Source organism: Tribolium madens, unplaced genomic scaffold, assembly GCF_015345945.1.
Source record: "Tribolium madens isolate multiple individuals breed KSU strain unplaced genomic scaffold, Tmad_KSU_1.1 Scaffold_71;HRSCAF=194;Tcas5.2_LG6, whole genome shotgun sequence".
In the NCBI taxonomy this organism is placed as follows: domain Eukaryota; kingdom Metazoa; phylum Arthropoda; class Insecta; order Coleoptera; family Tenebrionidae; genus Tribolium; species Tribolium madens.
Window position 1 is genome coordinate 7200162 of NW_025401041.1, and position 25325 is coordinate 7225486.

The 25325-nt window shown below is 30.7% G+C and overlaps 5 protein-coding genes across 6 annotated transcripts in view; 1 reads left to right on the forward strand and 4 right to left on the reverse strand.

Annotated features, from left to right (window-relative positions):
* LOC123008424 (facilitated trehalose transporter Tret1-2 homolog) overlaps window positions 1-1754 on the reverse strand; it is a 13263-nt gene extending 11509 nt beyond the window's left edge. The window contains 3 exon segments of the mRNA XM_044404210.1: window positions 1168-1188; window positions 1270-1316; window positions 1382-1754. Of these exon segments, the coding sequence (XP_044260145.1) occupies window positions 1168-1188; window positions 1270-1283 (35 nt within the window). The 5' untranslated portion in view covers window positions 1284-1316; window positions 1382-1754.
* A 3131-nt stretch (window positions 1755-4885) lies between these two features.
* On the reverse strand, window positions 4886-9486 carry LOC123008517 (facilitated trehalose transporter Tret1-like). 2 transcript variants are annotated; one of them, XM_044404356.1, is made up of 5 exons: window positions 9418-9486; window positions 9346-9366; window positions 6410-6536; window positions 6227-6362; window positions 4886-6181 (listed from the first exon to the last, which is right to left on the reverse strand). In XM_044404356.1, the coding sequence occupies exons 1-5, from the start codon at window positions 9429-9431 to the stop codon at window positions 4935-4937; spliced, it is 1545 nt and encodes a 514-aa protein (XP_044260291.1). In that variant the 5' UTR covers window positions 9432-9486; the 3' UTR covers window positions 4886-4934. The 2 variants fall into 2 exon arrangements, with proteins under 2 accessions (XP_044260291.1, XP_044260290.1); XM_044404355.1 differs by having other exon boundaries at window positions 4886-6362.
* Window positions 9487-9620: 134 nt separating this feature from the next.
* Window positions 9621-11729, reverse strand: LOC123008780 (facilitated trehalose transporter Tret1-like). The gene is made up of 6 exons (XM_044404788.1): window positions 11397-11729; window positions 11330-11350; window positions 11193-11283; window positions 10835-11153; window positions 10486-10787; window positions 9621-10439 (listed from the first exon to the last, which is right to left on the reverse strand). The coding sequence occupies exons 1-6, from the start codon at window positions 11408-11410 to the stop codon at window positions 9621-9623; spliced, it is 1566 nt and encodes a 521-aa protein (XP_044260723.1). The 5' UTR covers window positions 11411-11729.
* LOC123008781 lies at window positions 9639-12341 on the forward strand. Its single transcript, XM_044404789.1, has 3 exons — window positions 9639-11887; window positions 11938-12022; window positions 12072-12341. Exons 1-3 carry the CDS (start codon window positions 11575-11577, stop codon window positions 12244-12246), a joined length of 573 nt encoding a protein of 190 aa, XP_044260724.1. The 5' UTR covers window positions 9639-11574; the 3' UTR covers window positions 12247-12341.
* On the reverse strand, window positions 12234-21528 carry LOC123008779 (facilitated trehalose transporter Tret1-like). The gene is made up of 10 exons (XM_044404787.1): window positions 21425-21528; window positions 17915-17957; window positions 17839-17859; window positions 14937-15063; window positions 14759-14888; window positions 14520-14705; window positions 14368-14466; window positions 14113-14315; window positions 13847-14065; window positions 12234-12993 (listed from the first exon to the last, which is right to left on the reverse strand). Exons 2-10 carry the CDS (start codon window positions 17926-17928, stop codon window positions 12379-12381), a joined length of 1614 nt encoding a protein of 537 aa, XP_044260722.1. The 5' UTR covers window positions 17929-17957; window positions 21425-21528; the 3' UTR covers window positions 12234-12378.
* Between the last annotated feature and the right edge of the window lie 3797 nt (window positions 21529-25325).

Sequence of the window (25325 nt, forward strand, 5' to 3'; positions counted from 1 at the left end):
AAATCCATTGTAGAGTTGTTAATTAGAAATTGATTTTTTAAATATTACATTTTTGAGGAAATTATAATAAAATGATTTGCATTGTATATTGAACAGTAAATTTTAAATTTCCTGCCGAGGCATAGCCGAGTCTAATTAAACAATTTTTATTAAAATAATGTATAAACTGAAATCTCTAGATTAAAAAAAATCTTGCTTATTTTTTATTTTCCTTATTTTTTTGACTAGGGACTAAAAATCAACAGAGTTATAGAAACAGAAGTAAGAAGAGGAAAATATAATAAAATTCTTTGCATCGTATTTTGAACAGTAAATTTTAAATTTCCTGCCGAGGCATAGCCGAGTCAAGTCAAACAATTTTTATTAAAATAATGTATAAAACACAATTAATTTTTGTCTTCTTCTAATTCATTATTATCCAATCTTTTGTTTTGATAAAACAATAATTTGTTACAACTTTCAATATTAAAAATTGAGCACCGAAAATTAATGGCTGCGTTTTTTCCTTTTTAAATAATGTTTCATTATTATCTAAAAACAAAATAACATAATGGTGTTTTGAAGCAATTTATAATTTTTCAAAGTCATAAAATATAATACATTGCAAAATAAAATAGTTCGACAAGGATAAATTGATAATAGTCGTTTTAAGTAAGTAGATATTGCGAATTTTGGGAATAGTAAAAAAACATTATTGTAAATACTGAAAAACAGAATAAGGAATTTACTAAAAATGTGCCAGTTTAATTATTATAGAACGAATAATTAGTACAAACTAAAACAGATAAGTTAAAAAAAGCTATTTTAATGAATGGCAATTAAAAATTTAATGTTTTTTGAAAAATATTCATTTTGAGTGCCCATAGAAGTAAAAAATAAAGAAAGCGTCCAATAAAACGCTAAAAATAACTCATCAACAAGTGCCAATTCTCTCAATAGCTGAAAGTTTGACCTTGCCGAGTGTTTTAATTTTATTTCGAAAAACTGCGCCAAGTTGAGTGAACTCGAGCACAAAACGCGAAAATATCATTCACCTTGATTAATAATTGCATAATTACTCAGATAACAGTCATTATCAATGAGCCAATCAAGAAAATTCATTAAAAAAAAATTAACAAAAGTGCAAGTGTCAATTGCCTGACCCAAATAGTTAAAAACTGTACTTACTTCAAACTGTAGCAGCTACCCCTGCAAGAACAAATTAATTTAGCAAACTGTGTCACAAAAATGAAAAAATTTGTACCCAGCGTGGGCACAAAAAATACGAACCCAATAGCGTCCATTTTTGTGTGGATTTAGGCGAGCAGGGTTCAATTCTGCAAAAGTGGGTCACTTCAAAGGTCAAAAAGGCCAAAAAATCCAAACAATTGTTTGCACTCACCGGTTTTCGGGAAAAAGTGGACGCATGTGTGCTTGCTTGCGAAGTTGTTTGCACAATAAATCCACTCACTCGTGCAAAATTAGCTTAAACAAGTGATTCTCTTTCATTCTATTCTCTCTCAACGTGCAAACTCGAGACAGTGGTGATAAAACGAGATAAAAATGATAAAGAAAAATTAATTATTTCGAGTGTGTGTTACTCATTAATAATTGCAAAGGAAGTCGAAGCCTTGAGATAATGTATTCCGGATTCGGTGAACAAATCAGTTATTTTTCTATCACAATTTCACCGTTTTTCGAATTGAAAATGACTGTGAATTTGGCGCGGATTGCGTCAGATTTAGTGCTTTCTCCGAATTTTCAAGTTTATTCGAACACAGTTTAAGCCACTACTGAGAGATTTTAGCTTTTGGCAAAACGACTTTGGTAAAAATAGATATTTCTATTATTCAAAGTCGCAATAGGGCAAAAAGGTTGCACGAGTTGAATGTGTTGGGTGGTAAATAAGCGTTTGCATAAATAAAAATAAATGTTTGGTGGCTTTCACGCAACAAATCAGAAAACAATTTTTTTTTTTGAGTTTTTAACTCGAAATTTGTAATTCAATTAAGGTGGGTCAAGTTACCAAAAATTGATAAAATATTTGGTAACTGTGACTATGCAATTTTAAAGTTGTGTAACTTTCAAAACTACAATTTGCTCTAATTGTTTCTAGGAGAGTGTTTTATGTCGATTTTTATCTAATCAGATTTTATCTTATTTTTCGAAAGTGATGTAAAACAACCATCAACTCCATTAACAGTTATGTGCAAATTTTTGATTTAAATATTTACTACTTGAATAACATTATGGCTACTCAAATTACTGTCTGGAAATCTATTAAACTTGATATTTTTTTTTCTTGAATAATAAACATTTGTTTCTACATGTGAGTAATCAGTAGAAATTTCTGGTGTAATATTTTTAAGATATTTCGCCGATAAGATAATTTGCAATATGTTATGTTTACGTCAGAAATTAATTATGTTTTTTAAGGGTAATTTACACAAATACCCACTTAGGTTTATTGTTTTGTAATACTTTGTAAGTGTTATTTAAACGGTATAATAAAGTAGATAATACATACCGAGCGCTCAATTAAATTTCTAATGACTTTATAACATTGGAAAACATATACAGGCATCCCAATTAAAATTTGCGCCTCCTAAAATCTACGATTTCGTTCAAGTTTGGAAAAAATGGTGGACCAAATTTTATCACAAAATTTAAATAGACAGACCTGACCTGACCTGATTTTTTTTTAACTTGGGACACTTTGTAGATATGAATATAATATGAAAACCAAGTTTTTTTTCTGCTGTTTTTTTATTATTCATTGTTGCCAACTCAGTTTCAAATTCACAGGCCACTTTGATCAGAAACTTGAGGATTTCATCATGATTAATTTTATTTTGTGTGACTTTTTAATAAATTATAAAGGTACAAGGAAATAATAAATATTATTTACTTTTTCCTAATAGTTGGCCAAGTATTGGTGTTAAATATAGAACAAACGTATTAAGGTTACTGAGTAAATAGGACGTTTAAATTAAAAAAAATTGGAACAGATGATTTTTATTTTAGTTTTGGCAAATGTTTTTTTTTTATTTTCTTGGCTAACTTTTATTAAATATTAAACAATAATTATTTTCTATTTGTTTTAATTTTAATTACTATTATACATCACTACAATATACATTTGTTTTAATTCAGTCTAAAATTGGAATTGAAGCAATTATTTTTTTAATTTAGAATAAAGTCTCTATTAAAATCGAGCAAAATTGGTTTGAAAATAGCTAAAATTGCTTTATTTTAGAAAAAAACTCTTATTCAAGCCATTATTTTGTTGAAAGAGTTTGACTCAGATTGATTTCCGTCTTACAATTGAGCTCAATTGATTAAAAATATTACAAATTGATTTATTTCAGCCTAAAATTGGGATTGAAGCGATTATTTTTATAAAATACATTAATTTTGAATTCAAATTAAGCAAAATTGGTTTGAAATTTGTTAAAATTGCTTCATTTTAGACGAAAACTCTTATTCAAGTCATTAGTTTGTTGAAATATTTTGATTCAGGTTAATTTTTTGGGAATAGCACAAATTTCTTTACTTTAATCTAAAATTGTGTTTAAAGCAATTATTTCTATAAAATACTTTAATTTGAATTAATTCTGTGTAAAATTGGATTGAAAATAGCTAAAATTGCTATATCTTGGAAGAAAGCTTGTCTTCAAGCCATTATTTTGTTGAAATACTTTGACTCAAGTTGATTTCCGGCTTAAAATTGAGCTAAATCGATTGAATATATTACAAATTGCTTTATTTCAGCCTAAAATAGGGATTGAAGTGATTATTTTTATAAAATACATCAATTTTGAATTAATTCTGTATTAAAATTAAGCAAAGTTGGTTTGAAATTAGCTAAAATTGCTTTATTTTAGACGAAAACTCTTATTCAAGCCATTAGTTTGTTGAAATATTTTGATTTAGGTTAATTTTCGGCTTAAAATTTAGTTAAATCGATTGGAAATAGCACAATTTTTTTTCACTTTAGCCTCAAATTGTGCTTAAAGCAATTATTTCTATAAAATACATTAATTTGAATTGAAAATTGGATTGAAAATAACTAAAATTGCTATACCTTGGAAGAAAACTTTTCTTCAAGCTATTATTTTGTTGAAATACTTTGACTCAGGTTGATTTCCCGCTTAAAATTGAGCTAAATTGATTGAAAATATTACAAATTGCTTTATTTCACCCTAAAATTAGGATTGAAGCTATTATTTTTATAAAATACATTAATTTTGATTTAATTAAAATTAAGCAAAATTGGTTTGAAATTAGCTAAAATTGCTTTATTTTGAAAACTCTTATTCAAGCCATTAGTTTGTTGAAATATTTTGAAGGAAAATAGGTAAGTACCTAACTACTTAACTTATTATAAAGAATTTCTTTTGGAATTTGAGTTTCGGTAAAATATTGGTTTTTATTAAACTTGAGTTTTGGTAAAATTTTGGTTTTTATTAAACACTTTGTAATTAATTAATTAATTTCGGGTCCTTCTGTACACAAAAAATATACAGATTAGACTTGAAATAAAAAATAAAAACATGTGATCATTCCAAACATTATAAAACGCACTTTTTACTTAAAGGGCAAAAAAAGGAATTTACAGGGTGATTTTTTATAAATTAATCTTTACAGGCAAATTTAAATTGATTGTAAGATTAACTAGATTTTTAAGTGGTTTCGATAACGCGAGATGGCGCCGCTGTCAATTTCGCGCTTTTTATTTAAAACTTGGAAATTGTGTCAAATTGTGTTTGTTATCCGTTTAACCTCGAACTTAAACAATTTTTCTTGTTCAAATTGCGTAAGAAATATTCTCACTAATTTGTATGCAAAAGCGATCGACGTTTTTGACCTAGAAATTTCATATTCCAAGCAAACAATCAGCTGTTTTACAGTGTTATTTTATTAAAAACTTTTGAGAAAAAAAATTACATTTCGTTTTAAACTTCTTGCATCAAGTCTTTCTTTTTGATATTTTCACTTTGTGGTGTTTTGTTGAAATATTCCTCAATTTCGGACAATTTCTTTTGGTGTGTTTCGGGCAAAAAAACGTAGACGTAAATAGCGGCGATTAAAGTAACCCCTGAGAAGAAATACTGGACTCCGTGGATGCCCCCAAAGCCCTCATACATCACTGGATACAATTGTAAAGACGCAAATGTGAAAATACTGGCAAGACACGTGGAAATACTGTGTGCAACTCCTCTTATCTCAAGTGGGAACAATTCTGCGGTCATGGTGTAAGGAATTGGGACTAAACCAATCATCGAAGTGAACACAAAAAGAAGGAGAAAAACGACAGGAAGCCACGTGAGTGTACTTGTGCCCGTTTTGACCCAATAAGTGAAAAACCCCGAGAAAAAAATGCTAAAAGACATCCCGAAACAGCTCAAAATGACTAGAGGTCTCCTCCCGTAGGTCCTTAAAACGTAGGTGTTGACCATACACATGACAAATCGGACGATTCCGATGAAAATCGAGGTCAAATAAGGGTTCATTTCAGACCCCACTTCCTGAAAGAACGTAATCGAGTAGAAGAGAAAGGTGAAAATCCCGGAAAATTGCTGGAAGAGGAAAAGTCCGGTGAGGATCAACAGCGGTTTGTACCCTGTTGGCTTCCCCAATTCGCGAAAAGTGTCCATTTTGCTCGTTTCACTCTCCTTCAATTCGTGTTCTCTCTGGAGGAGAGCAAGTTGAACCAGTGATAATTGCACCGTTTGGTACTTATTGATCCAGAGTAGAGATTTTTTCGCTTCCTCGATCCGGTTTTTTGACACTAGCCATGCAGGACTTTCCGGGATAAAAAACACGAGGATGCAAGGAACCACGATGAAGATGTTTGTGAACCATGCGACTTGTTTCCAGTCCAAGAAATAGCCCATTATGAAGGCGAGGACCATCCCGAGGGATGTCAAGGCTTGAGCGAAGCAAATCAAGGATCCTCGCATGTCCTTCCGGGCGATTTCGGTCAAATACACCACTGCAGGACTTGATCCTATGCTTGAGGCAAATCCCACCAAAGCGCGTCCTGTTATCAGTAAAAGGACGTTATCAGAGAGGGCGATGAGGACCCAACCACTGATGGCCGGGATGGACGCCATTGCGAGGGTTTTGAGGCGGCCATATTGGTCCATGAGGAAGCCCACCATGAGGCTGCCAAGAGGGGTGCTCAAGGCCACAATACTGGCTAAAATTTTGTTTTTTTTTATTGTTATTGTGATTTTTGAATTACCAATCCAGGACGCCTCATTTTCACTGATGACTCCAAATTCGGGATTTGATTTGAGTTGAGGGAGGAGTATGGCAGAGAATGCTAAAGAGATTCCAATTGAGACGTGGTAAGAAGTGACTAAAATAGCGGCTAATATCTGCAAAAATCGGGTTTAGAAGTTGGTAAAAGTGGGTTTGGGCATACTTGAGGTGTGAGATTTTTGAAATTTCGTTGCTCGTATTTGCTGAGTGTGACGACGCTGCCCGAAATTTGGGAGTATTTTTGGTCGATTTTCTGTTGGGCGAGGATTTGGTTTGAGAGGGTTTGTGAGCTGTTGAAAGGTTTAAAATATTATACGAAAAATACATTTTTTTGTATTTTTTTAAGAAGTGAAAATTAAAATTTGTAAAATAAAGTCTGAAAACTCATCTTAAAGCTGAAAAAAAATTGTCTCATCAAGGTTACAAGTTCATTAAATGCATCAACTTTAGATACAGGGTGTGTCAAAATTGGTGCTTCAGCGAAAAACTTCCAGCAAGATAAGATACCAGAAACATGGAAAAAAATCTTTGTCCCAAAAAAATTGACATTTATTTTTTGACATTTAACATTTATTTATGTTTATTTAATAATATTTTTTTATAATTATTTAGTAAAGATACAAAAATTTTGCCAATAATAGGCACAAATAACATTAAACACAGTTACAATTTAGGATACAGCTTCCTTGTTTCTTTTTCTAATAGCAAAGTGCAAAATTTAAACTTTTAACTTCTAAATTTTTATAGAATTTTTTCAACATTTTTTCCATGTTCCTGGTTTTTCTCTGGGGCGCCAGTTTTGGCACACCCTGTATTTTATTGTCTTAACATAATGTGATTAGGCTTCTCTTTAGGGAATATCTGAGCCTTCGGAATGATGACACATTTCCCAGCTCGGTTGTAATATACTATTAATCTAATTTTATTTTATTGCATTTATGTTGCTTTTGTTTATCGATTTTAAAAAGAAAATAAAGTAAGTTAATGTAATTTTATGAATTTTTTGTCTTCCCACTAACTAAAACTGTAAAATTTCTTCTTCTTCTTCTTCTTTGCCAAAATTTTTAAATAATGTGGCAAAAACTAGTGATTAAATGAAGTTGTTATTTTAAATAATGCAAAACATTTGAATCATAAAAGTTGAAGACAATTGTTTACGCAAATTTGCATTTTATCACATTCTATTTAAAATTTAACAAAACAAATAACAAAATTTAAAAATACAGGGGTAGTCCATAACTTTCTTGTTATTTGTTGTTGTTTCTAACCTCCTATAGATCTATTTAAAGTGCACATTTTAAAAAGTTTTTTTTTATAATCATGTTACCATCAACGTCTTACATTTTAATTAATTGATTAATTAATGTCGTGAAAATCTAATTGTCATCTGACTTATCAGATTCACCGATAGCAGCCTACTTGAAAAAGCTAACAAATTTTCTCGTAACAGAATTTTTTGTCAAAAATGCTTTTAATACGTGAAAGCAAGTGTTTGATTAAAAAAAAATAGTTAATCAACTTTTTGGGTGTCTGCGTGCTTGAACTAAAAGTCTAGCAATTCAAAGTTTTTTTTTGCAATTTTTTTGGAAAATATTCATAGCCGACTTTGCAGTGATTTTTCAAATGTCGATTTTTTTATAACATAAAGTTGAATAATTTCGAAACAGAAAAATACAGACCTATAATAGTTTACACAAAGTTCCATTTTCATAATTTTTTTACGTAGAAACTTATAATGTAAAAATATACAGGGTGATTTAAAAATGTGGGACCAACTCTCGAATGGTCATAGAAGACTTTCAGCAAAGCATAAGAATGCAATCAGATTTTTTCAAGGCTTTTTTTTTGGGAAAAATTAGAAGTGTCAATTTCCATTTTATTATGTTTTTGATTTTGTCGGATTTAATTTTCTTTAAAACTTGTTAATTTGTTACATGTCTTGAATATCATCAGATGCAAATTGGTGATTTTTTAACATGTATCTGTTCAATGTTGCTAGACCTGCCGTAAACTAACCTTTGATGATAATTGTAAAAGAACATATACAAAAAAAACATATACATCAGTACCATTAAATAGACATAAAAAAATATCAAATGTCAAAAAATAAATGTCAAAATTTTTTGGCAGATAGAATTTTTTAACCATTTTTTTCATGTTCCTGATATCTTACCTTACTTGAAATTTTTCACTGGGGCGTGAGTTCTGGCGCACTCTGTATATCTCGTGAAAAAAGAATCAAACAATTTTTTGTCATGAAAATCTATCATCACCCAAGAGATGGTCCGAGACTTTTGAATCACCCTGTATGGTATCCTATCAAAAATGTTATAGACCTATTGCACCCCCTGAGTCACCCTGTATACACAGGCTGTCTGAACTAAACTTGTAAAAAAGAAAAACCATTCTATACATAAAATGACTGATTTATTTTGAAAATTCGTTTTAGTTTTCAAATGAAAATTCTAAAATCATGAATTTCAACCTTTGTGCTATTTAGGTCCAATTTTTTTCTTTATATTTGATATAAACTAGTTTATAAATTAATAAAAAAAATATTTATTCTTAAGAAAATGGTGGTTATACAGGGTGGGTTAAATCAAAAATAAAGATGATTTTTGAGGGAAATTCAAAAGAATTTATTAAATTGCCAGTGGCAACAGTATACCCACGTCATATGAGAATTTAAATCGAACCTTCATTTTTATGATAACGATAACTTTTAATAATGTTTAATAATCTAATCCGGTTTTTTTCAGTATTTTTGCCTTGTTTGAATACTCTAGTAAATAGGAAATGTATGTATAAGACCCCAGATTCACCTGTTTTGCAACACTATTACGATTTCTTTATCTTTATAAACTTTAACCCGATAACACCACCAATTAATATTTTTAATTTCCCAACAAGTGATGAAATTAATTTTAATAAATTTTGATTTTTTGTTAATTCTATAATTTTTTTTGACTAGACTTGGATTTGTCAAGGGCTAGTTAATACTAGATAAAAATGAGAATTTGACTTTGTTATCTAAAGTGTCATCTACTCTAAATTTATCTGATCTTGAAAATTGAAAAACGGCATTTTTTTTATACTTACTTTAAATTGTAACAACTTCCACTAGAAAAAAAATTCAATTAGGACAACACACGTGCGAAATCAAATACATACCTAAGTGGATCCATTTTACTAACAATAAAGTCTGACTTATACTTACTTGAACTAACAACACTCGACCATAGACATTTTTAACAAAATACGATAATTTGCAATAAGCACTTAGGTAATCGCAGATAAAGATTAAAGACCTACACTTTCTTCACTTCAACTCCAATCAGTCGAAAAATTCCGCTCAAAAACACAAATAAGATAAATCAAACATGTTTTATTAAATTATCAATTTCGTTGTTGTCGCTAACAGCCCGCGTCTCCTTCTTTGTCTTCTGTCCAAGATAAATGCTATTGTGTTTGAAGTAATCTTCAATTTCGGACAGTTTCTTCCTATGCGTTTCCGGGAGGAACACAAAAGTGAAGATAACGGCCCCGAGGGAGAGCCCGGAGAAAAACCACTGAACCCCCGCCGAGCCACCCAAGGCAATTTCCATATTGACGTAATTTTGCACGGCAAAAAACATAATCATGTTGACAACACTAAGAGAAATACTATGAGCCATACTCCGGATTTTTAATGGAAATAATTCAGCGGTCATGGTCCATGGTATTGTCAATAACCCCACCATGGACGCCACCACGTAAAACAGGAGGAACAACACGGGAACCCATGTCAAGTTAGTGGTACCATCCTTGATCCAGGAAGTGAACAACCCGGAAACCAACATGGCGGCCGCCATCCCGGACCCACTTATCATTATCAGGAGTCTCCGGTTGAAACGCTGGAGCATCCAAGTGTTCAAAAGCGACATTATCAGTCTTATCACTCCGATCAAGATCGACGCGATGTAGGGATTCACAGTGGTGCCAACATTCTCGAAAAAACTGACTGAGTAAAAGAGAAAAATGTAAATCCCTGAGTATTGTTGGAAGAAAAAAAGACCGGAAAGGATCAAAAGGGGCTTATAACCAGTGGGTTTGAGAAACTCGCGAATGACGTTGCCCCCATCTTGGGGGTCACTTTTCTTCGTTTCGTCTTCTTTCACCAGAAGATTGAGTTGCATTTCGGCGAAAGTTTTACTCTAAAATTGAATTTTTAATTTTGGGGGTTATTCCAAGGTCAAGTACCTGGTTTGGGGGCTGCGGTTGGTATTTATGGAACCAGTTTAGGGCCTTTCGGGCCTCTTCAACCCTCCCTTTGGAAATCAACCAAATCGGACTTTCGGGTATCAAAAATATGAGACAAAACGGAATGATTAGGTAAATGTTGCAAAGCCAAGCTATCAGCCTCCAATTTATTAACCAACCCTTGAAATATGCAATTACCATCCCCAAAGACACGTAGGTGGGCCCCAACGCTATCAGTGACCCCCTCATGTCTTTCCGCGCGATTTCTGTTATGTAAACCACGGCGGGGTTTGTTGATAAGGCTAGAATTTATCATTTAGGGAAAATTTCACTCATTTTTGTAATTTACTAGAGGCAAGGCCTGAAAAAATCCTCCCAATTATAATCATGGGGACGCTCCCTGAAGTCGCAAGGAGCACCCAACCAATCACCCCTGGCACTACTGATAGTTTCAAAACTGCGATTCGGCCCCACTTATCCATCAAATAGCCGCTTAAAATTGACCCGAAGGGGGCCACAAGGGCTAAAACACTCGCAATCCAAGACGTTTCCGTTTTAGTTACCGGAATATCACTACTGCTCTCCAATTGGGGGATCAAAACCGCCGAATATGCAAGGGCTATGCCCACAACGATGTGATTTGACGTTGCAATGACTGCTGCAATAATCTATTTAAAATTAGTAGAGTTTAAGTTTGTCAAACTTACTTGAGGTGAAAGATTTTTGAAGTTGCGTTGTTCATATTGACTCAGTGATTTTGTACTAGCAGTGAAGTCGAGTCGGGTGTCTCGTTGGGCGCTATAATCGCAATTTTGAATGAAATTCGCAATTTGGGGGTAATTACCTTAGATTGTAACTGCTTGCACTACAAAAATTAATTAAAAAAGTGTTTTATGATTGAAGGAGTTTACCTTAAAGGGTCCATGACGAGTACTACAAAATTTCAGGTATTTAATCGCTTAAATAGAATTGATGTCAAGATAGTATTATCATTTCAATTACTAATTAAAATTTTGATTATTAAGAGAATTTAAAATTGCCGCCTAAATTTAGACAACACATTATACACGCAAACATAACCAAAAAGAAATGGCTTCAGTGTCAATTAAGAAAGAGATTCCTGATTATATCCTGATTGAGGATGATGTCAAAATTGAGGAGACTTGTCTCCAAGCCAGTGAGGGGGCTATCAGCCCCCCTAGAAGTGTCATAATTGAGGAAAAGCTGTCAGTTTGTTCAATGTGTAAATGTGGGTTTCAGAGATGCACAAATGTCAAAATTTGGAACGAGTCTGATTTATATAAATGTAATAAATGTATCCTCCACTCGAGACTGAATCAAGTTTTTAATTCCAAATTCTTGGTAACTAAGCGAAAAGGGGGGAATTACCCTGCGAAAAAACGTATTTATTAAACTTTTTTGGAAAACTCGACTTATGACATATTTTTTTAGGTAAAAAACCAGTTTTGGAGGATGATAGTAGTAGCGACAGCGATGTGGTAATTGTTGAGTCAAAGGGAGAGACTATTAGTGACAGGTTTTGTAACTACACTCTCATTTTTGTTGTTTTATTGTCTTCTTTTTAGTATTTTTGTTACCAAAGTTTTGTATGTTTGCTCCAAATGTAAGGTGAAATTCGAAAGGAGTGACACTGTGGGTCTGAAGGAGGCTTCTGATTGGTCCAAATGTAACAAATGCATATTGCATGGCCGCCTCAATTCAGTTTTTACACCCGGAAGGAGAAAAAGTCAATTTAAATAATTTTATTGTAATATTTGTTATACAATATCACAAGATTTGTCTCTAACACACTAATTGTCTTCATAAAGCACAGTTCGTAAAATTCCTTACAAAAATATCAGCATTTTCCTTACAACTAATAATACTCGAGATTCAAACATTCATCAATTTCTCCGTTTGTTCCTTGTTTCTACTTTTCTCCTTTTTCCCTCCTTTCTTGGGTTTTTGTCCCAAATAAATCAAGTTATGGTTGAAATACTCCTCAATTTCCGTCAATTTCTTCCGGTGCGTTTCCGGAACAAACACAAAAGTGTAAATCACCGCAATAATGGAAATCACAGCAAAGAAAAATTGTATTCCGGCAGCCCCATTAAACGAAGTCATTAGAGTTTCGTAGCACTGAACGGCCGCAAACATGAGAATGTTGGCACTACTGTATGCGATACTGTGGGCCACCCCCCGAATTTCAATCGGGAATAGTTCGGCTGTCATCGTCCACGGAATGGGTAAAAGCCCCAACATCGACGCTATGACGTACAATAAAAGGAAGGCAACGGGGACCCAATTGGCGTCAGTGGTCCCCTCGATGATCCATTTAGTGAATAGCCCCGAAAAAAACATACAAGTGGCCATGCTGAAGCCACTGAGCATGATAAGGGGGCGCCGACTGAAGGTGCGAAGGAGGTACGTGTCGAGGACTGACATGAAGAGGCGCACGGTGCTGATGAGGACCGAGGCCAGGTACGCGTTGACAGGACTACCAACAGCCTAAAAAAGAACCATCTTAGGGATAGAGATGGGCGAAAAATATCGATGTTTTTCAAACATCGAATATTGGTCAAAACATCGATTTAAAATGTGTAAGTATTTTTTTAAATATCGATGTTTTTACTTCGATACATGGAAATTGGTTCAGTTAATTATTTTTAATTATCTTTAATTTTTTTAATTTCAAAATTTCATTCGATAAAATTTATATTCGATGTATGGAGAATTCGATGTTTTTTAACAAAATTAACGATGTAGGTGGTTAAGTTTTGTGTTTGTAGTTTGTATTGGTTTATGTTTTATGTAAGAATTGTAAGAAATATGTTTATATTTGTATTTTTTTACGTTCCAAAAATTTATTATTAAAAAAATTGGTAAACAATTTTTTTTTTCAATAAAAAACATCGATTTTAACTATACATGTTTTGTGGCGACGATGATTTCTTATTCGATCATCGATGTCACAAAACATCGATATAAATTTTTCGATGTTCCCATCTCTACTTAGTGACAATAATTATCAACGTAAGCTGAACAAAAATGTTATCGTTTTTCTAATAAATATTTTGTGTACCAACTTTTGACTCAAAATTTACTACACTTTGTCATTCGACTGACATAAAAATCTGAAACGGGCCTTAGACAACTAACCTCACTTTCGGTTTATGTAATTTTTATCCTGATAGCTAGAGGAAAAATGACAACAAATCAAAATAATTTATAAAAACACGTATTTCTGGAATAATTTCAACCAAAACTTTCAAATTTTAGTTTCAAATGTCAATCATAATGACAATAAAGTGTGGCTTACACTAGTATGAAAAGTCGGTAAAGCAGAGCGCGCGTTACCCACCTGGAAAAACTCGACCGAGTGGAATAAAGTGATGTAAATCCCCGCAAATTGCTGACACAAGAATAGACCAATCAGGATGAGTAACGGTTTATATCCTGTGGGTTTGAGAAAAGCCCTAGCTTTGTAGGCCGCCCCCCGGCCGTGTAAAGCCGCCTCATCTAGTTTCTTTTGGTGTTCTTTTTGCAGTTGTGCCAATTGCATTTCGGCTAAAGTTTGTGGCTGGAATAAAACAGTGATTTTGTGTTGTTTAAGTGTGTGTATTTTACTTTGTTTTCGGGTTGTGGTTGGTACTTGTTGATCCAAGCCAGGGATTTACTTGCTTGTTCAATTTTTCCTTTTGATACCAACCATGCGGGACTTTCGGGTATGAACATTAATAAAATACAAGGAACTACAGTGTAGCCGAGACAAGTCCATGCGACCACACGCCAACTGAAGAACCAACCTTTCAAAAATGTAAGTACCATACCTGTAATTGTAAAATTTAGGTAACTAAATAACTAGAAATAAGTGGTGCCAACCTAGGGACGCATATGCCGGCGCAAAGGAGATCAATGAGCCTCGCATGTCGGCTCTTGCGATTTCTGTAAGGTAGACAATAGCAGGACTGGTCCCCAAAGCTGCAATACCAACTGTTAGTAAAAAAAAAACAAAATGTTACTTAGTTTGTGACCTGACGCCAATCCTGTCAAAAGCCGGCCGATAATCAACATATGGAAGTTGGTAGCCATGGCGATTATCGTCCATCCGAAAACTCCCGGTATTGCTGCCAACTTAACAGTATTCAGTCTCCCTATAGCATCCATTATGAAACCACCAGCAATGGCACCAAGTGGCACAACCAAAACTATCACACTTGCTACAACAACAGCAAATACTACTTAATTTTTATTAATTTAAAACGATTTTTACCTAACCATGGTCTCTGCTGCGGCGTAATAGGGAATTTTTCGTCGTCAAGTTGCGGTAAAAGAATACCGGAAAATGCCAAAGAAATTCCAACCACTATGTGGAACGAAGCGGACAATACTGTTGCAAAAATCTATTTCGAAAAAATTATTTCAATGTTTTTGTTGTTGTTGTGACTTACTTGAGGTAGCAATGTTTTAATTGTTCTCCCATCGTAGTGGCTCAGAGACCTACAACTGACGATGATTTCGTGAAATTTTTCATCTTGTTTCTTCTCTTCGATTATTGCTCGAGCGTTTTCTTCAGCACTGAAATTTTTATTAGTAAAGAAAATATACAGGGTGCGTCAGAACTCGCGCCCCAGAGAAAAATTTCAAGTAAGATGAGATACCAGGAACATGGAAAAAATGTTGTATTAAAATTTAGAAATTATTTATTTCTTTTGGATAAAATAATTTCACATGTTTTTGCTGAAAAAGCATATATTCCTTTTCATATTAATGTGCATCGAAGTAGTCGTTGAAAGGTGGCAACCATGCGAAAATTCAAACAATCCTCACCTCAATTTTCCTTAAAAATTATTTTTTCAAATAAATGTGTACCCCAGGTAGAAAAAATAATAATTTAATTAACATTTAATTAAAATTCTGTTAAAAAAAAATGACATTTGACATTTTGTTATGTCTATTTAGTGATGTAATATGTTTTTTATAATTATTTAGTAAAGGAACAAAAACTTTTGCCAATAAAAGCCACAAATAACAGAGTTACAATTTAGGATACAGCTTCTAATAGCTTGTAGTAAAAAAACTTGGAAAATTATTTTTCCAACAGAAACAAATAGAGTCAAAGTGCAAAATTTAAACTGTCATAACTTCGAAATTTTTATAATTATTTTTATATTTTTTATTTGGTATCTTACCTTACATGGCATTTTTCTGTGGGGCGCGAGTTCTGGCGCACCCTGTATGCTGTATGGGACATTTTCAGTGTCTCGCAGTGTACTATTTTTCAATTATTTTGCGATTCCTCGAGTCCAAGGTTCGCTTTCATTACAATTTGTGAAATATTATTAACAAATTATCCCAACAACATACATATCAATAAAGCCTAATTAACACAACTGTAAGAACCAGCTGGCAATCATGCACGAGGCAAGGGCAAGGTCGATGATAGGAAATAATTTGGCTGCTCCTTGGTGACGTTATCCTAGGCTTGGTTCTTATTTTAGGCATTTGTCATGTTTTATATGCAGTTGAACGGAAAAAATGGTTCCAAAAGTAAAAAAAAATGTTTTTATTGGACTGAGATCAAAGTCCGAAAATGTGAGTGGTTTAAAAATTCTCTTTCATGTGTGCGCAGCATGATAACAGGATTGATGGATTTGTGGTATTGAAATGTAGGTTTCCACCTTTATTACCTGTTATCCTACTAAGTTATTGATTTATTTTCAAATCGATCAAAAAAAATTATAACAAGTTTAATTAGTTTTGCATTTAATTATTTCAAAACAACAAGCATTATTCTGCTTTAAATGTTTAAAATTCCATTTTAATCTAATCAATAAATTAACAATAATAAAATTTGCTTGTTAAAAAATATGTCAATGTAGGGGAGACAAGGGCACTCAAACACTTTTGCTTCTATTTTATCTACATTTAGAAGATAAATTATAATTAAGATAATACCATGCGTAACATATTGTAGCAAAAAATATCAGCTGATTGTTTTTTTTTCATTTATTGCGAAACAAATTATTTACGAATTAGAGAACAATGGGAATATTATTGAATTGATTGATTCAGGTAAACAAGGACTAATGAGATTAAAATTTACAGTAAAATTGCTTTTTTGATTTGTTTTATACAGATGTTTCAAAACTCTAAATACATCTTTAATTTAAAGAGTGATTCACACAAAAAGTGTCATTAATGTCATTCAAAACAAATTTACTGAGATCAATAAAAAAAATCTTTGTTTGCCACCCTATGTTAATTAAGTAATTTTTTTCTACCTGGGGTACACATTTATTTGAAAAAATAATTTTTGAGGAAGATTGAGGTTAGAATTGTTTGAATTTTCGCATGGTTGCCACCTTAAAATTATCCCTTTCAACGACTACTTCGATGCACATTAATATGAAAACGAATATATGCTTTTTCAGCAAAAACATGTAAGATTATTTTTCCAAAAGAAATTTTAATAGATACAATTTTCAACATTTTTTCCATGTTCCTGGTATCTTATCTTAAAAAAAACGTTACAAAATTTGGAGGGGGTGATTCTTCTATCAAAAATTGTGCACTTTCAAAAATTTTACTTTGGAAAACGTTTTATGATTTTTTTTACAAATTCGGATTTGTTAGTTAATTTTTTCTAAGTTGAATTACCGTTCTAGGTCCTTTGCGAAGCTTTTCCGGACATAAATCCATAATAACTTTTTTTATATTGACCTAAGAAATCATCTCCAAAATCTTTTTTTGGGACATTAGTGCTAAATAACGTTTTTTTGTTGTATTTTGATTAAATAAAATTTTATTTTGCTGTAATTTTAAAATCGGAGGTTTAAAAATCTAAATAAAGTAAAAGGAAATCCTGAAAAAGGTTAAAATCTAATAAAACCAAGCTTATGAAAGGTGTCCACCAAAAATCCCGATATCAGTTTTTATCTCCAACAACTAATTTAATAAATTATTTCACGTACAGGAAAAAATGAATTTAGGGGAAATGTTACTCATCCAGATAATGTTTAATTTATTATCTAATAGATAACCCATGTAAAACTTAGCATTCTAGTGAAAAATAAAGTGCAAAAAAGTATTATTATTATTATTGATAATTAATTATTAGATACATTAGAGTTGGTAAAGTTGCGTTATTTGTAAAAAATTGTTAAAATTAAAGAAATGGCAATCTGACAAATTTCTACTATGAAAAATTTCCACTCTCACTCTTGATGCTCTTCAAATCGTGCAAAAATTTTCCTAGTTGAACCGAAACACACGTTTTTTGCGTGTTTGCTTACAATAATGTTATCTAATCAGGGTGTGAAAAAAGCATCATTGTTCAATTTCTCTACTTACTGTAAACTGAAGCAACTGGCACTGAAAAAGGCGAATTAATTAAAATCGGTTTAAGAATCATTTCAGCTGGTTTTACCTGATTGGATCCATGATTTTTCAGGTACAGTTAGACGGACAATCTAGAATTAAAAAAATTACATATTAATGCTAAATGACTAGACACATTTTGTTGCTAAGTTGATTTTTTTCGAAAGATGATCGGTCGAAGCAAAAATCCTTGAACTATTAATACGATTCGCGTGTTCCTCTCTTAATGAGTAAATTATAGTTTGAGAAATTTCACGGTCAAGATTGAGTGCATGAATTTGAAAAAATTCTTGCAAATTTATACTTAAATGGAAAATCAAATTTGCATGCACATTGTCTTGTTGGAGATAAAATTTACATAATCGTGGTATTATTCAAATTTTATGTTGATGCTCGTTAAATAATCGATTCTAGTAAATTATATTTAAACGACAAGCGGAATCGATGAACAACAATGGAATTGTTTTGTTGTAGGTCGTGTCAATTGCGGTTGGAATAATAAATTTATTGCGGTTATTTGTGGTCAAAAATTGGTAGAAATTATTAATTTAATTCGAAATGTTTTTTAAACGATCACAACTATTTTGGGAACACTCTGTGTTGTATAAAATACAACAAACCACTCTTTTACATTATTCACTATTATTGTCTTTTTTAATTGTCCTATACAGGGTGCGCCAGAACTCGCGCCCCAGAGAAAATGTCATATAAGGTAAGATACCAGGAACATGGAAAAATGTTAAAAAATCTTTATCTATAAAAATTTCGAAGTTATGAGAGTTTAAATTTTGCACTTTGACTATTTATTTCTGTTGGAAAAATAATTTTCCAAGTTTTTTTTTTACTACAGTCTATTAGGGAAACAAGGAAGCTATATCCTAAATTGTAACTCTGTTCAATGTTTTTTGTGGATTTTATTAGCAAAATTTTTGTACCTTTACTAAATAATTGTAAAAAAACATATACAAGATCATTAGTATCATTAAATAAAAAAATGTCAAATGTCAAAAAATAAATGTCAAAATTTTTTGGCAGATAGAATTTTTTAAATATTTTTTCCATGTTTCTGGTATCTTATCTTACATGAAATTTTTCTCTGGGGCGCGAGTTCTGGGGCGCGAGTTCTGGCGCACCCTGTATACAGGATGTTTTCTTAATGATTACAAGTTGTTGACGAAATGTGACACACCCGGTATATCCACTTATTTTTTTACTTCAAAAATGTAAATTATTGTGCACTATTTACATTTATGACTTCTAAGTTTATAAAAAGTTTCTATTTCAATAAATTGTGTTTCCTTTTCATACTATTAAAAAATAGATTTTACTTTTTTTTTAAACATTTTACTTACCTTAACTTAAGTCAAACGTAAATTCTGGAATTTCTATCTAGAGTGGAAAGTTAATAAATAAACAAAATATGTAACTACTTTATATGTATTTTTGGTATTTTATTATTAACTAAAATACCCTAAAATTTGTTAAAATAAATTATATTACATAAATGTCTTTACGATGAAATAACTAAGAAAAAAATTTAAAACCGCAAAATTCTACATGTTTACTGAGTTATTAGTGGTTTTTAAAGAGAGTGCTAGTAAGAATCACATTTTTTTTATTCAATAAAACAACGATTTTTCCTTTAAACAATAATTAAACTAAAATCAAAAAAAAAAACAACAAAAATTTTAATATAGGCCAGAACTCGCGCCCCAGAGAAAATGTCATGTAAAATAAGACACCAGGAACATGAAAAAAATGTCCAAAAAAAATTTATCTGTTAAAAAATTTTGACATTTATTTTTTGACATTTGATTTTTTTGTCTATTTAATGATACTGATGATCTTGTATGTTTTTTTATAATTATTTAGTAAAAATACAAAAATTAAACAGAGTTACAATTTAGGATACAGCTTCTTTGTTTCCTCTTCTAATAGACTGTAGCAAAAAAAATTAAAATTATTTTTCCAACAGAAATAAATAGAGTCAAAGTGCGAAATTTAAACTCTCCTAACTTTGAAATTTTTATAGACTTATTTTTACTACTACTGTTTCTAGTTATATTACCTTACGTTTGTCCCGTCTTTTTGACACACCCTGTATACTTAGTTCGTTTTTTTTATATCAGTGTCAAAGTAATTGAAAAAAGCTGAATGTTTCACCAGACTAACAAATTATGATTTAAATTTTTCTCCAAGTAATACTGTCGAAAATTTACTTTTTTTTACGTAAACCTTGAAAAAAATAAAGATTTCTGCTCAAAAAACGTTCTTGAACTCTCGAAAAACACACAAATAACTTAATTTTAGCCGAATTTTTGCGTTTTTACTTAAGAAACATGCTAAAACACTTGGAAAACTACAATGTTTGGTTTTATGTTTATTTTAATAAAATGTCACAAAAAACAAATTTTTAGTTCGAAAATTTTTTTTAACATTTTTTCCAAGTTCCTGATACCTTACATGGCATTTTTTTCTGGGGTGCGAGTTCTGGCGCACCCTGCATAAGCAATACTAAAAAAATTAATTATCGATTTAGGAAATAACAAAAACAAATCAAAAAAAAACTTTATCGAACCTGATCTTCACTATTTTTGCTCTACATTTTTTTTACATTTTAGTTAATAACTTATAGGCGTGAATTAAAATTTGATCTTAAAATTATATGTTTTAATGTTTTATTACAATTTATTTTTTTATTTATAATTTTATTTAAATGTTTAAAAAGCAATGTAATATTTTTCGCTCTTTCATTGATACGAGATTAAAAAATCAAAACATAACAAAAACAAGGTTTAGCATTTTCAGGGTTTGTAAATATTCAAATGATTTAGCTTATCTAAAATACATTTCGTAAATTACTCAAATCAACATTATTCTGAAAAAAAATTATTGTTTATTTACAAATACGTTCAAATTATTATTTTAATACGTCAATACTTTTGTATATTTTGTAACAATTTTATGTATAGTTAGACTCAGCATTAGTGTGCATAATATTGCGTCAGAAATTTTGCGCTTCCTTGTGTTTATTTATGTTTCCGGTTACAACATTTTTGTATTTTTTATCAATAAAGAAGGAAATAATGATAAGACATCAATAAAAGTATTGCAAATAATGGAGTCTCACCTGAAAAAAAATGGAGAACGCGAGAATTAATTATTACACAATCATGACCGTGCATAATTAGATATAAAAAATAAATAAATTAAAAAAAAATTGGGATGATATAATACAGCTGGAGGCAAAGTCCACCACCAACTCATTTTCTAAATATCATTTCCGAGTAGTTATTACAATTCCATAACACAGTTGCAAAATTACATCATCGCAAAGCGAGTGAGGGAATGTACAATTTTCAAATATAAACAGAGAGAACTAACTAAAACAAAGGAGCAAAATTCAGGCTTTGCTGAATGTGAAAGGTTAAAAACCCCTCGCTGTGTTGAAATTATTATTACATTTGGCCTCGAATCAATTTTGCAAAATTAGCAACTTCTATCTCATTCCAACTAAATTTTAAAAAATGCAAAATTTTCGAAAAATCGTCACACTTACGTCACTAAAATCCTCTGAAACACTCACATGAAAACCCTTCCACTCTCTATCGCGATCACGCCGCTAATAATCGAGTTTTCCGCTATTTCGTACCATCAGCTGGTAGCCCACATGCGTCGAGATGGGAGCTTGCGGTCAATACCACCCCACCACCCTAAAAATGGGCGACTTAGCCAATCAGGAGTGAGGCAGATGGCTTAAGTCGGGTTAGGTCTAGACACGCACATCTCTAACGAATTTATTGATTAGCGTGGATAGACTTCGAGACGCCTCAATTTTTTTGATTATCTGCCAAGTGTGAATCTTTGGTTTTGACCTTGAAAAGGCAGTAGCGTCGAGAGGATTTGGGAAATTACACAATGTTGAGTGTTGTGATATCACTGATGATAATTTTGCATGGAAATGGTTTAGGAGTTGCGTCATTGTTTAGATAAAATTTGGTTCAGAAATTTGTGATAACAAGAAAAACATTTTTAGAAATACGCGATGTCATGAATATTTTCTCTGAAACATTGCCAGGTAACTTATATTTGTAAAAAACACGAAATGTACTGTATAAATTTTCTAAACTTAGAAATGCAGAATTTAAAAATTTTATTTGACATTTTTTATTAACTTAAAAGAAGGATGTCCTAACAAAAGTTAACCTTTTTGTTTAATAATAAAAATGTCGAATAAAATGCTTCTAATGTTCCGATCAAAACGGTAGAAGAAAATTTCTATTTTAAGTGTCCTATGAGTTTGAAATTAAGTTGGCATCCTTGAGTAATATAGAGAAGGTATAAGATTTCTCATTTTTCGTATTTTTTGACTCTGTTTCCAATATTGCCAACTTAATTTCAAAGTCACAGACTACTTTGATCAGAGAAACTAAAATTATTGATTTTGTTCGCATCTTTGTCATTTTTAAGTGTTTTCACTGAAAAGAGATAAAAAATAAAATGTTGATAGCTTATATATGGTCCAAAAGTCTGGAAACGAAGTTATTCTGGCGAAACTATCAAATTTTTTGGCAAATAAATTTATAGGTGTGCAATGGCTATAAAAATGCTATTCAAAAACATTTTTGAATATTAATTAATTGTTTATGTTTACGAGAAACATAGTAACTTTTATTTTTAAATGGAAACCTACCACAATTTTTTTTAGACAACGAGTTTGTTACAAGAATTGTTGCTGTGCATTTTTTTTGTAAACCTCACACTTTTTTGTTAAAAAAATGTTTGACTTACAAGAATTAAAGAATTTTTTGTAGTAAACTACCCGTTTTTTTGGAAATAAATTAATAAATGTTTAAAGGTTGTAAAGGAGCGATGTCAATTTTTTTTTTATTTTAATTAATTGTTTAAACTTTTGAGATTATTATACTAATAATCATATGTTCATGCATTTTATGCATTTTGTGCATTTATAAAATGCATAAACATATCTTTGTAAAACAATAAATAAAAAACCGTTTTTATTTAAGAAAAAAATAATTAGTATGGTATTTCCAAAAGTTGAAACAATTAATTAAAATAAAAAAATATTTTGGCATTGCTCCTTTACAACCTTTAAACATTTATTACTTTATTTCCAAAAAAAAAACTCGTAGTTTACTCAAAAAAAATTCTTTAATTCTTGTAAGTCAAACATTTTTTTAACAAAAAAGTGTGATGTTTACAGAAAAATTTTTTGCATGGCAACAACTCTTGTAACAAGCTCGTTGTCTAAAAAAAATTGTGGTAGGTTTCCATTTAAAAAAAAAAGTTACTATGTTTATCTCGTAAGTATAAACAATTAATATTCAAATTTTTTTTTGAATAGCATTTTTATAGCCATTGCACACCTATAAATTTATTTGAAAAAAATTGATAGTTTTGCCAGAATTACATCGTTTCCAGGGTTTTGGACCAGCCTGTATATACTCTTTTTACATAGGTTATTGTAAATTTTATTGATTTTTTTATTGTATTTCTTCGCTTTTTGTTTTGATTCGTTAGATGAATTTTCTCTAATTGTCCTTGACACAAACTTTATATTTTCTATAAAATATTTATTGTTATTACAGTCTGCTACTTAGAAATTATACTTAAATGAACAATAAATCTAAGTGTTTGGTTCATTTTTACACTTTTTACTTTGAAAATTCGAAGAAATTGAAAAATAACGATTACTAATAACATTAAACATAAAATAATAGTCAACACTTTGTTTACTACTTCTTAACAAATGAGTTATTGATTTACTAAAGCGAATTAAATTGTCAAGTTATATTTTTGTCTATTAAATAAACAGTTAATTCTTATGATATTCGATAATTGATCACCATTTTATCGTTTTTATTGATTTTTTATGCTTTAATAGGACTTTATACAAATTAATTATTTTCAAATACATGATCACACTTTATACTTCTGATAACCCAAAGTATCATAAATGATTTTTATCTCTGATCATCTCACGTAAAGTCTAGTTTACAGCAGAATAGATATTGATTTAATAATGACGAAATTACTAGTCATTGCATCGATTCCAGGTATAAAATTCACACTACAATTACATTAAAAAATTAATGTAATAATAAGTGGGAGCAATGCCGACTGTTATATGGACTAACTTTTATCAGTTAATTGCATTGAATTCAAAATAATTATAAAAAGTATTTACAATTCAAAAAGATTATCTTTCGGAATTTTTTTTTTTGATGTATCAATGTTTACAAGGCGAACAAAAAGTTTAAAATCAATTGTGTTTTTAAAATCTGTCTTAAGAAAATAATAATTGATAACAAATAAATGCCGAAAAATTCTGTGTTTGGAGAATTAAATTTAGTTTTGTCTTCGAGTTATGCGATTTTTTTCTAAATGACGGGGTTTTTCGACAAAAATAATAAAATAAAAAAATAAAATAAAACGTAGATATTTATATAATAGTCTTTGTAAAAAAGGTTTTATAGTGGGTTGCCATTTGAAAGAATTAAAAATTTTAAAGAACTCAAAAACAAAAAAAAAATTAAATGTTATATTTGGGAACGTCACATTTTTAGAATACTTTAAAATTCATCAAGTAGTTTTTTTCAAAAAAAAATAAAAATTTTAACCAAAAAACCTTTCGTTTCATACTTTCTGTTCACCTGGTATATACAGGGTGCGCCAGAACTAAGTTATTTTTTGACATTTGACATTTTTTTATGTCTATTTTGTTGATCTTAGATAAGTTTTTTTACAATTATGTAGTAAAGGTACAAAAATTTTGCCAATAAAAGCCACAAATAACATTGAACAGAGTTACAATTTATGATACAGCTTCTTAGTTTCTTCTTCTAATAGCCTGTATAAAAAAATGCAAAATTTAAACTCTCATAATTTTTTATAGATAAAATTTTTTTAACATGTTTTCAATGTTCCTGGTATCTTACCTTATATGGCATTTTTCTCTGGGGCGCGAGTTCTGGCGCTAAACTAATTGATGAATGATAAAGTACTATAAAAATGCGATGTTTTATCAAGAATAAAATTTTTCGAAATTTTCTTTTGTTTTTGAGTTCTACAAAAAAATATTTTTTTAAATGGCAACCCACTATATGTATATAAAACCACTTTTCTCATGAAGGTTATGATCAAAGGATTACAACTATCAATTTTATATTTAATTTTTTCAATTTTTTTTTACTTAAATTGCATTTTTGACAGACTCAACAACAAAACAAAATTCCGTTCTCAAAAAACGATCACATTTTTTACATTACTTTAATTAATTATTATTTTCTCTAGGAAAATGACTTTGTATAAGTGATATGAAAGCGCTAGGTGCATGTTGTTTTTTTTTCTTCTTTATTTTTTATTGATAAAAATTAAATTAAAAAACCTTATGACTAGTAAGTTTTAAAGCTGCATATTTTTTTATATTTTTGTTTGCT